The 17235-nt window shown below is 41.8% G+C and overlaps 1 protein-coding gene across 8 annotated transcripts in view; it reads left to right on the forward strand.

The window, feature by feature from the left end:
- LOC117140604 (tyrosine-protein phosphatase Lar) overlaps positions 1-17235 on the forward strand; it is a 115817-nt gene that overhangs the window by 23457 nt on the left and 75125 nt on the right. For all 8 annotated transcript variants that reach the window (XM_033303626.1, XM_033303636.1, XM_033303670.1 and 5 more), the window contains exon 3: positions 4214-4512. In XM_033303626.1, coding sequence (XP_033159517.1) covers positions 4413-4512 — 100 coding nt within the window. In that variant the 5' untranslated portion in view covers positions 4214-4412. The remainder of the gene's footprint in view (positions 1-4213; positions 4513-17235) is intronic.

The raw sequence follows: 17235 nt of genomic DNA on the forward strand, positions 1-17235 counted from the left end.
TTTGCCGCAAGCCGGTTAAAAAATTATTCCCATAATTACACCATCCAAGAGTTGCGGGCGAGGAACTTCCGCGAAACATAATTACCGAAGAACAACTGACGGAGCCGATAATACCTGGCGGATAAATCGGTAAAATCTAGAGAGGAAGCACTGGAAATTATCAGAAGCCTTGTGTGTGGTGTGTGCGTGTGACCTGGAATTTCCTTATGAATAACGATATATACTCGTGTATATGGACTTTATCCTTATCGTCCTGGCCCTGCTAATAAGAAACGCCAATCCGGTGCCGCTGCTCGAGATGGAGATTGAAACGATTGCCCAGGGGAGGAGGGAATCCTTCGGTCTCCCCATCCTTTCTTCCGCAATAGTGTCGTTTCCTTTATTTGTCCTTTTATGTTTACCTACTTTTTCTTTTTGTGCTCACTCGTTTCGTCGTGGTTTGGTTTAGTTTGCTCGCACACAATTGAAAATTCAATTGATTTACAAAATGAAGTTTACTGGTTGGGACGACAGATACTTTTTATCTATTTTCATTTGCAGTTTTACGAGCGAGCAGCTCTTTTTTCGGCCCGCTCCTTTCGGCCTTAAAGCGAAAACGTTGGCAATTTTTCACAGTTCTTTTTCGATTGAGGTCCTGGCGGGGTTTCCTGCAGTTTGGTGCGAAAATAACGCTGCGTCCTGCAAGGATTGTTGTGGCTGATGTTTTCGCTGGCTTCCGATTCGGGTGTGCCGAGTGTGTTTGTGATTGGAGCGGCCTAAAATCGTTTTAGGACCAGCTGCGAAGTGATTTTCAGCTAAGGCGAAAAAAGGACTGCAGTGTGTGTCCCGTGTGTCTGTGTGTGTGTGGGAAGAGTGGGTCTGCAGATTGACATAGTTATGTCCTCGCGAGTAATGGGAAGTTCTTGGCAAGAGCTCAAGAAAATTTAAGTTTGGCCCGGCCTTGCAAAAGCTAAATAAGATTATGTAGGTTGTTTTAAAGCCAAAATGTTTACTTAAGTTTAATGCAGTCCTTAAAATATAGCATTTTTCAATTGACATTATCCGCAAGTCATTATTTTCAAGTGAGTTCCTTACTCAGGGATAAAATATTATTTTTAAGTAAATTCTCAGTAAAACTTTATAAGTAAATATTCTAAAAAAAGCCTGACAAGTATTTAATATTTTCGTTGTAGAAACTCGTACAACACAACTCAACCTAAAATGTCTTTCACCACTTGCCTCAAGGAACTTTCCTCGTTTTGGTGTCAAGTGTTTTTATTAGAAGCAAAAGCAGAAAGGAGAAAAATTGCCGACGAAGGGGCGAAGTACAATTTTTCCTTTCATTCCCTTTTCCATCCAAACTTGAAATGAGGTTTGAAACAAAAACGTTTTTTCTGCGCCAGTGTAAAATAATACGCATACGCCATGTATAACGAATACCCGAAGTAGGCTTCACAAGTGGTAAGGGCTACTTTCGTTGGCAGAAACAATCGAAAATCGTAGGATCTGGTTGTTAACAACTATAGGCTGTTCTATGGCTTACATTAGCCTAATTGAAATTATATCGCTTGACTTATATCGTTCGCAGGGCTTGGGGTTAATTAGGTGCTGACCAAGTTGAAATTACTATGCAACGAGTTTATTATATTAACATGTGTTTGCTTCTAATGAATGAAAACAAGAGCTAGATAGATACATATATAGATGGATTGATATTGGTAAATGAGAGGGGGGTTTAATTTTCTCTATGCATTTCACACCGACTCCACCTATCCCCACTCCCATTAGCCATATGGGCCTCAGTTTCAGCGAAGGCAAAAGGACTTGTACTTCAATGGGCCCCCTCTTCTCTCTGTTGAAACAGCGTTTTACCATTCGTTCGTCATGCCATCGTTGGCTATATGGAGGCGGCTGATCGGCCACGCCCACTCTTCTTTTTCGCCGCTTGTTGTTGACGTTTACAATTTGGTGTTGAAAACTTCAGCTGGAAATTGGGTAATACTCGTGATGATGGCGTTGGTTGGATGACTGCAGCAATCCTGCATTAAGTACCCTCCTGTGTCTGGATGTCTGTGTGTGTGTGTGTGAACGCGAAGGGGTTTGCAACAAAGAAATTTTAATTTATATAGAATGAGTTTGGGGGCGGCAATACCTCCATTCTCCACCACCTCGCTCCGTTTTTGGCTGCAGTCGTCGACATTCCGATGTTCGTGTTCTGTGCTCACAGTGCTCTCACTCACTCACTCGTTCGCACATGGAGACCGAAAAAAATCCAATTATTTTAAAACTTTTGACAACTGCAACAACAAGGCGTTGCAAGGCTATGAAAACAATAAGAAACTGACTGAACAGCCAGAGGCAACAAAAACAGTATATGCATGTATGTAGGGGAAAGTCGAAAGTCCGCAAAAAATCAAGCAAAAAAAGGAGTGTGAGTGCTTGAAAGGGTTGCCAGCCATTATAACTTCACTTGAAAAGTTTAATTGATTTTTACAAGTGCATACATATATATATATATATATGTATATGTATATACGGAGATGGTCGCAAAAACATACGTACATATGCCACGGACCTACCTGCAGTCGTGATTCTCGTGATTTCGCTTTCTCCGTGTTGGCCAAGTGGGTCTATAACTTGGTGTAAACAAAGTGGTTGCAAGGGGGTTTAGTGGGGGCAGGTTGCAAGGAAATCAAAAGTAGCATTGCCCCATGAACTGAGGTGCAAATTCGCTAGGCTCTTCTCTTCCAATTGGCTTGGCTTTTTATAGTTTGTTCAATTCTTGCCTGACTTTTCGGCATTTTCCTTTCCCTATTTTCACTTGGCTGCTACACCTGACTTTTTAATTGCTGCTGAGTGTGCTCCTGCTACTGTAATTATTGGGTTTGCCTTTGAGGGATTCGCTTTTAGGTGATTGCCTTAATGAGTCCTCTACTTATACTAGTGGTAGGCAAAAAGTTGAACCGATGAAGTCTACTGCGATTAACTCTGCTCGCAGCAGATCTGTAATTTAGTTTTCCAATTTTCAGTCAATTCCATGACATCTTCAATTGGAGAGCTTTCTTATTTGAGTATTTTTGTAGTTTTGCCTTAAAGTGTATTTAAGTATTATTTCTAAACGCTTTAATTGTCCTTTAAAGATGTCGGAAAATAAATATACCTGTGCTTCGTTTATTGATCCAATTTGTGCAATTTGTTTATTTTTTGTTAAATTGTTTATTTGCAAAGACACGAATTTCCAATCAAAAATAATTTGCAAAGTATTTGTGTTCGGACATTTTTGAGTATACTATTGCGTTGAATGTTTTTAAATTTTTAAATCACCTAAATACCTTTCCAATTTGCGTTGCCTTTGTTTTTGTGGGGGTTTGGCGGGAGTGTATTGTTAAAATCGTATTTATTGTTGAATTTTGCAAGCTAAACGAGACCAACGGATTTTCACTTCTCCCCCGGCCGCAAAACCACACACAAAGGTCTCTGACAATTTAAGCCAGGTCGACTGACTTTTATCCTTAACAATTGTTTCTGCTCCTGCTCCCGTCTTATGTGTATCCTTTTTTGCAGGAATACCGAATGTCGAATGCCGAATACCGAACGGCGCACAGCACTGAATCACAGCAAAATATAAATCAATAAGAATAAACTGCATATCTCAGATTATATTTTAGATATATATGTAAATGAAGTAGCCATAAGAGTTCTTTAAGTATTAGCTCCAGACTTAGTCAGGTAAATGTATTCTGGTCAGATAAGTAACAACAGCTTCCCTCCACATGGTAACCATATATCGATGAAACGACAACCGGCGCTCGAATTCAAATTGCGATAATGTCGACAACAATCAATTTGTGTGATCTGCAACGACAACAACACCTTCTACAAATGAATGCGACGTGACGACAACAACTGCAACTATTTATAACGCATACGACATGTTGCTGGCATGCCAATAATGATGATGACATCGCATTTACTAACACGTCTTGTAATATCCGATGATTTTCGGCTTTCGAAAATGTATTTAACGAACGATTGAAACACTTAACAACTGCGACTATAAACCAACACAAAATAATCACCAAAAACACACCAACGCACCCCCCGGACACACACAAAAAACACACCAAACTGAAACCCTACACTGTACCGAAAACTTGCAACATTTGCAACACTTGCAACACACGTTGACGTTGGTTTTTCCTACCGACTTTGAATTTTCCATTGGCACCTGCAGCAAAAGCTTAAGTGCCATTTGGCGAGTGAGTGAGTCCGTCAGCCGACGAGTAAGTCTGACAGAGACACGGCCAGCGTGTAAATAATAAATAATAAACGGAGCGAGTAAAAAGTTATTAGTACCATCGTTGTTGTTGAGTTGTTGTTGTTACCAACTGTCGACATACCCTTGCAACTGCCGGCGAAAACATAGCGAAATAATGGGTCTGCAGATGACAGCAGCCCGTCCAATCGCAGCTCTCAGCCTACTAGTGTTGTCCTTGCTCACCTGGACTCACCCCACAATCGTGGATGCAGCCCGTAAGTATTAGGCTAAAACTCCAGTAGAACCGCTAATATTATGCTAAGAACTCCCCTGTTTTAATGGACAATTTTTGGCCATACTACGCCGCCACTTTACACGCAAGTTAGGCTAAGTTTACGTTAAGTTGCGCTCTTAATTTCGAACATTCTTGCCAGCGAGCTCAACTTTCAAGTGGAGTTGAGTTTACTTGGATTTTGGCCAAAGTTGGAGCGGCCCAAGTGCTAGAATTAAGTTGGAGGAGCATAATGTTTATGCGGCTCAAGCATTTCAAAATCAAAGAAAAGAATTTTAATCAGTTGAAGCTCAAATCAGCCAGCGGAAACGTTTAATTAGCTTAAAAGAAGGGGTACGATGCGGATGCTCCCACCAATATTGCTTTAGCATAAACCCATTAATTATCAGCTTAATAACAAACTTAGAGGTATAGAATTTAAAATTGCATAATATTAGAAGTAACGTTGCATTCTTAAAGAGCCGCATTAATTCGACATTCCTGCTAATTAGTGCTCATAAAATTGCATTTCTTTTGGCCTGCATACATTTCGCATTCAATTACCAATTCCAAGCAGCCCGGTTCGCCCAACTGGAAACCGTTTTCGTCACCTGAGAGAAAGGAAAAACAAATAACAATCAAAGTGTTGACATTTGCAGAATTGCAGTCAAATGTGGCTCATATTTTGCGCCGAGGCCTTTTGTGCAAGTGGAAGTGGAAGTGGAAGTGTCGAGTCTGACTTGTGCCTCCTGGCGCAATCCACTCGGCGTGGCACTTACCTTTCATAGGCGCTTCATTTCGTTTTGAGGGGCTTGCGGGGTGGAACCCCGGGGAATGGGGCATGGGGCATGCTAGATGGTAGATGGGTGGTGGCCAGGAGGAGCGATAAACAAGCTGCAGGGGCACTGGGAGAGTCAGAAAAACAGGCAGAGGGCACAAACACTGCACATCCTGATGTATTTGGCCGGGTTTTGTTGCCTCTTTATTTGTTGTCCTTACTGGGTAGCTGATGCCGCTTTTGCCTGGTTAGCCTGCAGTTTGCAGTTTGCAGTTTGTCGCACCTCTTTTTGTGTATGTGGCATTAAATTGAAATTTATGCGGCACTTTGCCGCGTGAAATGTTTGTACAACTCGTTGCGGGTTGCGGCTTGCTGCTGCTGTTTTTTTTTCGTTACCATGTTCCCCCCTTTTTTTTTTTTTTTTTGTTTTTCTGCCGAAGCTCTTCGGGCGTTGACAGACCGACAAACTGTTGGACAGCAGCAGCGGCAGCATTGCAGGGGAAAGTATCTAAAAACATATGCAAAACTGTTTGCTGTTTGCCATGTAAATGGTTTTTCGGGCCGTATCTCCGGCCTTCCCTTCCGGCCACCAAACCAGGCCAGACCGGACCAATCCGGCTCGAAGGACCACCCACTTTTGGCCAGCTAATTTGTCGTTTGTTGCAAATTATGACACAAAAGCCCCGCTCAACAATTGCCGACTTAACTCAACTGTGTCCAGCTCCCAAATATATTTCACGCAAAGGGAACTAACTCATTTCGCTTTGGTTTTTTGCCACAAGTTTTAATTAATTTGCCGCAACTCCGGGCGCCAATGCTCCAATCTCTCGCTTTGCTTTCATTCCACCCATCAGTGGCAAAAAAAAAAAAGAAAGATGGAGGAGCAAAAAGTTGATGCTACGATAATTTGAAAAGTTTTCGTTTAGACAGCGAAAAAAAAAGAAACGAATACACGGGAATGTGGAACAGCAAATGTCAGAAGGCCTGGGAAAATCGCTTCCTAAACTAAAGCCGCTCGGCACTAAACTATATGTGCGTGCACCCATATGCGAGTGTAGCCCATATTAAGCCGCAAATAAATGCCGGAACCATAATTAACATATAGCAAAAGTTTTGCCTCATCCTTCGCCGAAATGCGGCAAGTTGAACTACGCGAAGGGGGCAAAAGTGTCTGGATGAAATATGGTTAAAGTCGATTTTCGCCTGTGTTTGCTTTTGTGGGCCAAAAGTAATCCGAAATTGATAACTTTCGGCTTGATGGAGTTCGCCAAGCGAAAGGTAATTAAACGGCAGACGCAGAGTAATCGGTTGGGTGGGAAAATTCCGGTTCAGACGATCACAAATCAATTCCGAAACTTTTCCCATGAATATATGTTTCCACGCACTTGAAAGTCGTCTGTGGGCTGAGCGATATGTAATATCACTAATACTAAGGTATTTAAAATAAAATTGGATGCCTAAACCAATTTATATATACTCTAGTTACAAATCCTAAGACATTAGCAGTTTCATTTCCATCATCATTTGTTTATGTCTGCCACTCGGACAAATGGGCAACGCAAATGCGTGTGTAACTTGCAACGCCGCATATCATTATTTTAGCAAACATTTCAGGATTCGCATATATCTGAGTTGTTTCTGGGTAATAATGTCCTGGCATTTATCACACTTTTTCGCGTTGCTAGTCGACGGACAAGTGACCAGCTAAAGTGGCTCTAAAATTTCAGTGCCCAAATGAGTGGAGGACCCACCTCCCACTTAGTGTGCTACAAAAAACCAAAGAAAAAAAAAACACAGAACGTCGGAATGAAAGAAAGATAAATAAATGTTGGCAACAACAAAGAGCAAAGCGCCATAAATCTAAATAACAAATTTTTACGAGAAACGAGGCCATAAATAAGATGTTTCTTGCGGCCTAGCGAAAAATAGTGTGGACCTTCGAAGGGGGATTCCCCAAAATGTTTTGGCTCGGACCATTCAGCATTCAGCATTCAGCATTCGCCATTCACGGTTCCACATTTCCCATTTCCCAAAGGTTGTCTCCGGCCAAGCGGCAACAATTCACCAGAGTTCTGTTAATTTAATATTATTACTTTTCATTACAACGAGGCCTCCTGCTTCATTCTCCATTTGCCGCAAAACGCTGTTAGTTTTTTTATTTATATGTTTTTGGGGCAAGCGCGGGGGCAATGCCACCCCAAAATGTCAACACATTAATGCGAGTGGAGACGGACGGCTTGAGATAAATCAACATTTATCTGCGGCCATTGCTGACAATTGAAAATGACCGTTTATATCTTCTGGCTAATTACGGCCTATTAAAGGCCCTAAATGTATTTTTGGCAAACGGACAAATTTATCAATGCCGAAAGGAAAATAGCTGCTGGCATTTTAATGGCAACTCCTAAGAAATTCAAATCAAACTTTATACAAATTCATATATTATTTAGTAAACGAGCTAGGTCTGTTGAATATTTGTAGAATTTAAAATTGTGCTAAATGGGAGTCCTGTTGCCAAATGCAGCCAGAAATCAGTGGCAACAGTCATTCTCATGAGAAGAAACTTTCTTGATTTCGAGATGAAAACGATCTCAATACTGATATTTTCAGAAGGGTTTAATATTGTTGAAGAGAACCATGAGTGGAATCTTCCATCTCGATCTGAGTATGCTGATCTCGATTCTATCTTGTCTAGATTTTGAGATCGAAATTCTCAAAAGGAGATTTAGTTTTTTCTGAGTGTAGTACCTTTTTAGGTCCTTTAAGTAACATTTTATAAAAATACATTGCTCTTCGCTTTCAAGTATCCCAGTGACCATTGTGGTATTTTACCACTTCCGTTGGCCACTTTAATTAGAAAAAATGTTAATTTAATGCTTGGCTGAACCGCCAGTTGACTGGCCGTGGTGAATCTGTGTGTTTTCGCCGAATCTGACGCTTTTCCATTTGTTTTCACTGCTTTCCATCGGCTGGATGGCGCTGGAAAGTGTGTCACAGCAGCCACGGCCATGAATACTTATTCAGATAGTTACACTCACAACACGATGACAATTGTTTGCCCATATGTCCCAGTCATATTTTCGACAAGCCGCAAAAAATGGCAAAAAAGAGGAAATTATGAAAGCAAAGCGGCCAGCGAAAAACTGAACATTTTGCCCATGTAAATGGCGAAAATAAAAGTTTGGCCGGCCGAGTGTGGGCTAAATGATTCATGAGTCATGTGAGTGCGGAGTCCGCGTGTGCGGAGATTGAGGACTACGAATGTGAGTGTGTGAGTGAGTGTGTGTTTGGCCTGGGAGAAAAGTGCTTAACTCGTAATTTTTGTTAGCACTACGTGCAAATAAGGCCACTGAGGCCGCGCTTTTGGCCCTTTTTTCGCCCGGCTAACTGGGCTTTCTCCGCCTGGCTTTCTCCTATGCTCCTTTGCTCCCACAGCAACAATTTGAGTGCATTCTATTGTAGTTGTGAGTGTGCGCTGGCTGCGCATGAATATTGCAGCTGATGAGCCCCTGAGCAATGGCAAAAAGGGTCAAAACTTTTAATTAATGTTTATGGCTGCACTGCGGTGCCGAGTCACTCGCAAGCCTTTTAAGTTAAATTTATAAAACCATTCTATTTTTTTTTGTGTTCGCTCTCATGTTTCGACTTTGTCTTGGCTTCTGAGGAAGACCGTAGACCTTGTTGCAATTTAATTAGTATTTTTTGAAGACTTTAACTAAGCGATTCAAGGCAGTTTAATCGATTACGCAGTGAAATATTCAAGGCATAATTTGTGGGGCGCTATTCGATCAATAGGTAATTACAGTCATTTGCTGCCACTTTATTTAATTTTAAGATATTGGCAACATTACTGTTTAAATGAATTGAAGCTGGAAAAAAGCGGCACATTTTATTCAAGAGAGTAATTATTTAATATTAATTATACAACACTTAAACTCTACCTTTCCCCAAGGAAATGGAGCCTTCTATAGCCAGTTAATTAAATTAAATTTGCGACTAGCAGCCCTTAAAGAGAAACAATCGTTCCGGTGGCAATCTTAACTCATCTCTCCGCTTTTTTTTCCGTATTCGGCGTAGACATGCGTGTGTTTCCCTCAATTTTGTGTTGTTTTTTTTTTGGTTGGACTTTCTTTCCGCACGCAGGGGAATAATTACAAAATTTATGAGCACGACAAGGGGCGTGGTCGGTCTAATAATTGTCAATGGGGGGTGGAGGGTAAGGGGTGCAGGTCCTGCGGGGAGGGGTTGGAGCTCGTAAAACTGAAGTAGTTGTAGTTATGGCTGTTATTGTTGCCGGCTCTGTTTGCTGGCTGCTGATTTGCATGTTGTTCGTTTCATTTTCGGGGCTTGGCTTGACTCAACTTGGACTTTTTTATGGGGCACACGCCAAGGGGTTAAAACGGCACGCGCTGGAAAATCTAGAAAATTTTGTTTTCCTTCTGTTCTGTGTTTTTAGTTTTTCGTTTTTTGGCTTAATGTAATGTGCATTTTAATGTCATTATTTCTGCGTGGCTTTAAGCTGCAAACGGGTAAATAAAAAGGGGGACGTTCGGGCCGCCAATGCAAATTGTGTGCACGAAAGACCAAAACAAATTATACCGAAAAGCAGAGAAAGCGGACAATGTTGGGGTAAAAGTGAGCTATTTTTGCGTGGCACATAAAAGCGGCAGCAACAAGGGCGCCACCACCACAACCACCTTGCCACACTTTCGTTCTCTTTCGGTCAGACAAAGCAACAGCATTGTCGCTTTTGTGTTGCATAGTTGACATTGTTGGATTTCCACAAAAGGTGTAGTCAAGTCGAGCATGCCAGGGGTTCAGATGGGTGTTCCTGCGATGGTCTTGGATGCCAGGACGGTTGGATGGCGGGCAGGATTGTAGGATTTCAGGCTGGATGGATGGATGGGAGCAACCACAAAGCACACACCGACTGACACTCGCCTACACCGGGTTTTACATTTGATTTGCTTTCGCCTTAGTGGGATATTTGTTCTACGCACACACACAGTCACACGAAGAAAGGACGAAAAAAAAATGTGGGCAAGGGGCGCCACAAAAATACACCCAGTCAAGGCAAGAAGATGTCCTGCTGTCCACCTGTTGTCAGGTGCGTAGCTCGGGTATATCCACTCCAGGGGGATTCAGCATATTCGCCGTATTGGAATCCCCGCGGGAATGTGTCGAAAATTAATATCATAAAAGGTTTCAGCCGAGGAAGTCATTGTTTAATATCATAAGGATATCAGGAAAAGTGCATTAATCTAATAACTATCAAGTTAAATTACTGGTTACTGAGCAAAGTAATCTGCTTAAATGCTGTTGAATGTTATGAGTTTCGAATTCTTTATAAGATTATTTCAAAAGCGGGTACAAAACCATCTACATCAGTTAGGAGAGGGCTTATCGACCCCCTTTGGGTTGCGCCCCTGGTCGAGGGTATATGTGCATTCAACTGCAGCTACAACAAAGCCGTTAGACAATTGCGACAGTTCATCTTCACACCTCATTGCTCTGGCAAGGTGGCTCAAAGAAGCGAGTGGCAGGGGGGAATGTGGGGTAAAGAAATCACTAAAGGACTTACCTCTTTCTTGGCCACTTGCAGAGGACATAAAAAAGCTTGCATAGTTTGTTTTTAGTGGCATTTTCCTTCATTCCGCTTTCCTTTATGCGTTTTTCTTCGCTCTCCTCGACGGCAGGACCTTAAAACTTGATGGGGTTTGGCCAGAAATTTAAAAAATCAACTTTGCTAGAGGCTAAAAATATCGCACGGATGAAAGGAGAATGTCTGCTTTTATGCAGATTCACATTGGCAATGTAATGATTATGATTAATGGTGTTGATGATTTCCCGGCCTTCAGTTAAACTTTAACTGATTTCCAAGTCTGCTCTCGATTTCAGACGAAATCTTCAAGCACTATTCTCTCACCTCAATCTTCAACTTCCACTTTGACACTCCATACACTTTGAGTTAACTACTTTGGGGAGCAGCGCGTCTAAGTTTTGTGCTTTTTTTTATTTTTTTAAAGTATTTTTTCACAATGCGCCAGCCAAGCGAAGTTTTCAATTGTTAAAACTTTGCACTTGAGCGATTTTTGTGTAGCATATTTTTTGGCATATTTGCGCGCTTGTATGTACCAAGCACTTTGCAAAGAAAACTTTTCAATGTGGTAAACACACGCAGCACACATGCAGAACTATTAAAAGCCAGTAGCAGCGGCAGCATCCGAGAGTAAAATGCATAAATAATGTAGACAAGAGGGAAAAATAAAGGAGGAAAGCCGCACGGGAAAAGGAAAATATTTGCTCATATGTGGAAGCCAGCAAGCCGAATATCCAATACACTCGGGATGGGAATTTTCCAAAAATATTGCCTGAGAATTAGACATTTTGTGAAATTGAATTACAAACTATTCGATGATGTGAAATGAAATTTCTTAGTTGAATTCATAAAACGATGTGCAGCCAATAGTTTATGTTAGGCTGAAAAACTTAATTAAATTCCAGGAAATTCCAAGAAATGCGTAGTAATCTACGGAAGTTTTGAAGTATTTATACTCTTAATATAATGAAATAAAGAAACATTCAGCTTGTGTAATAATAAACTCATAATATAATAAAATATTGAGCGGCAGTTGGACATTTATTAAATTGCGCTTAATATTACAAATATTTACCCATGAAAATCGAACATGAAGGCGGACTTTAATCCAATTTTGGGGGTTCATTTATAACTAACTCAAAAAGAGATTGAAAAGAACACTCTAGTCATCTGAAACATCGTGTCAAATATGTGTTTTTGGCATTAGAAAATCATAAAAAAGAACCCAAAGAAATTTGAATAGTTGACAGTTTTGTCTTTTCCTTCGGCATTATTTTTTGCGCAGTTTTCCCACACATTACGGAAAACTTTCTACCAGAGCGCACTGATAAAGCTCTACATCTTGGAGTATATATATACGGCGGATATACATATATATGTATCTATATATATATAGTATGCTTGGGGTAGTTGTGGGTGGTGGTCCTCTAACTCAGCGCTAACAAGCGGAGCAGAGTACTCGGGTATTCTGGCCAAAATGGCGTAGCTTGCTGGGTGGATAGGTGGATGGGTGGATGGGGGTGCGTGTTTGCAGCGCGTTTTGAGTTACCTTTTGGCCAAGTTGTTCGCTGTCATGTTACGCGCTGGGAAGTGGGTGGTTGGGGTTTGGCTAAAAGCGGCTGAGGAGAACGAGAAGTGGCGGAATGTCAAAGCATTAGAGGACATTTTTCATATTCCAGCGTGCCAACGCCTTAACTTATGCAGCGAAACTTTAAAGCCATGAAGCCCAAAATGGCGCTCATCGTTGCATTTCCCTGCGCTAGACCATGGCGGCCATGGTCTTTCCACCGTTTTTGCTGGCATTTCCCGAGCTGCAGTTGCAGAAATTGATGCTGGCTTTTTTGGTAGCCAACATCACCCACCACGAGCCACCACTACACCACCAACACCACCCTTCAGCACCACCACCGACAACCCAACGAAATTGCTGGCCAGCGTAAGCACTTTTGCATTTTTAGCTGAAGCAGCTGGTGAGGTAGGCGCAGGATTTCACTATACGACGAACCCTCAATCCCTAAAACCCATCGTCCTATGTAAATATGCAGGCCGAAAATGTAGGAAAAGTAGAGAAACCATAGCCATTGAGTGCACTAATTTCAAATTATGCCGAGGCAGGCAAATATGCGCACATTCTGCGAAAGATGGCTGAACGAATGAATTGGTTTCGACTTTCGCCAGGCAACCATTTTAAAGAGTCCGTAGTTCCGTGTGCCAACAATGTTTAGAATTTTTGGCTTGCAACTCGGTGGGTGAAAGGTGAAAGGTATGCGTCATAAATGAATGCCACAACCTGGCTATTAGAGGGAATACCTCTTTAAAGTGTCGGAAAGCAACAGAATTTGCGAATTTTTCAAGAGGGGTAAATAGTGAAATATTTTAACTAATTTTCCTCATTATATTTGAAATATTTTCCAAAATTGAATAGAGCGAAACCAATGTTTTATGTGGAATTTAAATGGCTTATTGCAGTCCTTACCTCGCCATTTCATCGTTTACTTCCTGTGTGCGCTCGTTATTCCCAACTTAGTGGAACATTTGCGAACTGGGCTCGAGTTCACGTTCATAAGAAGCTTGTCGCATTAATAAACCTAATCAAGACTCCGCAAAGGACTCTGCTTTCAATTAAAAAGCAAAGCACAAGCGCGATAGCAGCGAACTTAAAAGGCATCGTTGCTTTTGGCCAAGTGTCAATAGCAAAAAGTGGCTCAAACCGAGATGACTAATTACAAGGCTTGTCATGCCAGAAGGAAAAAAGTGAAAAAAAATGAAAAAGGCGAGACCGAGGAACGATTAAGTGGGAGGAGAAAAGTGGGGTGGGGCCACAATGATGGCAGTCAATTAAAGGCGTTGTCGATGGCAAAACACACGACAGTGGCGGGATGATAGGGAACTTGAGGCCAATATGCTAAATAGTTAAGGGGTTCATCCACGGCGCCTCGAAAAATTAACAGCTTAAAGGCCCAAGGAGACAATGGCAAGTGCAGAAAGCTGTTGAATGGAAAACGCCGACATGAAATCAAAGCAACAGAAGCAGTTACAACTGTCAGCTAAAATGTAGCCACGTTAAGTAAAACGGACTTAAAGTTTTAACAAGCTCTCATCCAAGTGCTGCGGAAGATGAGATGTGCACGGAGATGGAGCCGGATCCACGGCGGCCTCCATAAGCTCCTTTTTCCCCATTTCCCCCTGCAGTTTCCCCCAGTTTTCCCCGTTTTCCCGCGTTTTCCTGGGATGGAGCCAACAAAAGCTACAAGGCAATGGAGACGAAGTGTTGCTTCTTGCTATTTACTTATTTTGTTTGCATTTACTTAAATCGGATGAAGGGATTTGCTGCTTAGAGCGCGACAACTTCCCATTCTCGGTTCGAACAACTTGGCTTCGCTTTTCCTCATTTCCCAGCTTTTTTCTTCGCTCTAAAATCAACTCCTGCGTTTTTCGCTAAGCGAAACGTGCGAAATTCCAAAATCAAAGTATTTCACTCAACTTGTGATCATTGACTGACCATTGTATAACAAAATAAATCCAATAAACTGCCTCAACATTTTACCCATCATCATCTGGGTAACCTGGTAACAAAGTTCTCGGGAAAATCGGATCGTTCACCAGCTTAAAATAACAAAAGGAGCGAATAAGCAAACAACAAATCACCAAGGCCGAGTCCCCTTTCTCAGCCTTATTTGCTAAATCCTTTTTATGTAAATAAATTCTCAAGTCCATTTTCAACATATTTATGCGCCATTTTACACACTACGTCAATGACCCGAAAAAAAAGTGTCCCAACGAAAAAAAAAAATATATATAAAAAATGCGGCAGACGACCCACACAAAGCATCTGTGTAGACATTTCGTTTTGTAAATCCCATTAAGAGAAATTTCGTTTGAAAATAAGAAAAATGAGCTTTCGTCGCATTAGAAAGGAAAATAATCAAAGGCCAACAACAACAACAACAGCAAGGGGAAAAAGGGAAAACTCGAAGGTAAATTTACTGTTGACATTTCATTTTGTTCACGGAATTTGTATGTCCTTTCTTTTGGCTACCAACTTTGATAGGATAAGCGAACCAAAAATTAACTTCAGTGCGTTACGGATTTCAGTTCGCAGAAGGAGCCGAAAATGAAGTGTTTTTTTGGGTCAAGAGACAAGTGTTGGGCATTTCAATTGGATGAACCAACAAGCGGCAATAAATCCGGCCAAAAATCGAATGGAAATTCATTTGGGTACCTCCAATTTTATTTACTTCCTTGAAAGGGAATCTATGTAAACACGAGTACATACTTAGGAAAAGGACTATGGGTATTTATAATTAGTTCCAGCTTAAACATATATATATGTATCCCTTCATAAATAAACAACTTTCACGGGCACTAGAACTTTTCCACCCCGAACTCCAATATAATATTTCCAACTATCCCGTCTGATTTATGCGCTCGCTAAGCCTTTTCCCCAAAAATTGTTAACCCTTTCTGCGCTATTTATAATGCTTCTTTGGCGCGGCTAATTGAAAGCCCTATTCGCCGCTGACCTTTTGGCCATCCTTTTGGCAGTAGCAACTTCAGCTCTTATCAGTTACGAAATGGGAATTAATATTTAATGCGCTCACATTTTTGCCTTTTTCCGCTCCTATTATTTCCTTTTGCCCCCGGTGTTGTGGTTCCGGTTTCCATTTATCCGCCGGCGAGGCGAAAGCTTTGAAACGTTAGACGCTGCTTAGCCTCATTAATAAATAATGCAGCGAATATTTAGAGATGAATAACCAAGTGGTAGTGTGGCAAAACGACAGGTTAGCTGCGTTTCCATTTCCATTTCCATTTCCACTTCCGTTCGCCGCATGTTTTCAATAAAATTCAGCTGATCAATGCGAAAGCATTGATAAGCCGAGAATAAAGTTTTCGCTTGGCACCGCACAAAAATTTGTTTTTGAGCCGTAAACTTTTCATTTTTCGCAGCGCTTAAACGCAGACAGGAAAACTTTTGCGGCAAAAGGAAAAAGTTTTTAACTGGTTCGCCTGCGCCTTCTGATTCCCCGAACATCCAACTTGTTGCCTTCAGCAGCAGAGTGTCGAAGCTGGTGGGGATTGGGGACTGGGATTGGGAATGGAACTGGAAAGGAGTCGGAGCTGGCGGACAGCATCTGCTAAGACAAACATAAATTAGATGCCATTGTCCAATGGAATCCAGCGTGGGCCGCAGAACCGCAAACTTTGGCCCTCTAATGATGGCACATTCAGAATGGAGACGGTGCCGCGTCGGCGGTATAAATTAGCCAAAAGCCATTTCCCGCTAGGTGGCTTCAACTCAAATTAAATGTTAATTTCATGCCATCATAATCACCACTGCCGTCGTCCTTAGTCGTTGTCGTGGTCGTGGTCGTGGTCGCCACACATGACCTCATTAAGGCCAAAACCATTGGAACAGCATTGTTGCCGCCTTGTCTCCTGCCGCACACACACACATACACACACCTACATATAAACACAGCTATATGGCCATATAATAGAAGGGCAGTATGGAATGGACGGGGGCTGGGTCCGAAAACCACATCCAGTCGGCCCACAAATATATACGCTTCTTCCTCCGCCTCCCCGAATAAACTGTAAAAATGTGTTTACCGACAATTTTCTACACAATTTTATATCCCGCAAGACTCGGAGGATCGGGATTCGGATACGGATTCGTTCTGGGTTACGGTCGCTGTGAGCTTTTGTTTTCGCCTGGAGTTGCGGCAAATTGGGGTGCGCATGAGGTCATATTAATGTGGTTAATTACAATAATTAGAAATTTAATTAAGGTGTGTGTGGGTGGGCTGGTGTGTGCTGTGTATGGGGAAGTCCACTCGAATCGAATTTACATGTTAAAGCGCTGTAAAAAAGCGGAGGGAAGCAAGGTAATTATACGCCATATATAAACCGTATAAATACAATATAATTACGCATTGTTGTTGGGACACGGCATTGTTTTTTTTTGTTTTTTGGGTTGAGGGGTTAACTCCAGAGTTGCTTTTCGACAGTGGTTTTTGGAGCTCACTAACAGAGTTGTTGTGGTAAACGAATTGTAACCAAACTTATGCAAATAGGCAACCCAAATAAATGGCTCCTACTCAAGATGCTTTATTTTGGCCAGCAAAGTGAGAGTATATTTCGCACTACAATGTACATATATCAATGTATAGGGCCTCCATTAACCAAACCAGGTACTCAGGTGCTCCAATCTGAATACACTCATAGATCATAGACCAAGTTGACTACCCTTCAATTACATCTGGCCCAAAAGGCGCAGCAGAACCTGAACCGGACAGGATTACTCCGCCAACCCACAAGACGGGAAGGGGGAAGGAAACCTCCTGGTGTTT

The sequence above is a fragment of the Drosophila mauritiana genome, chromosome 2L (genome assembly GCF_004382145.1).
Source record: "Drosophila mauritiana strain mau12 chromosome 2L, ASM438214v1, whole genome shotgun sequence".
NCBI lineage: Eukaryota > Metazoa > Arthropoda > Insecta > Diptera > Drosophilidae > Drosophila > Drosophila mauritiana.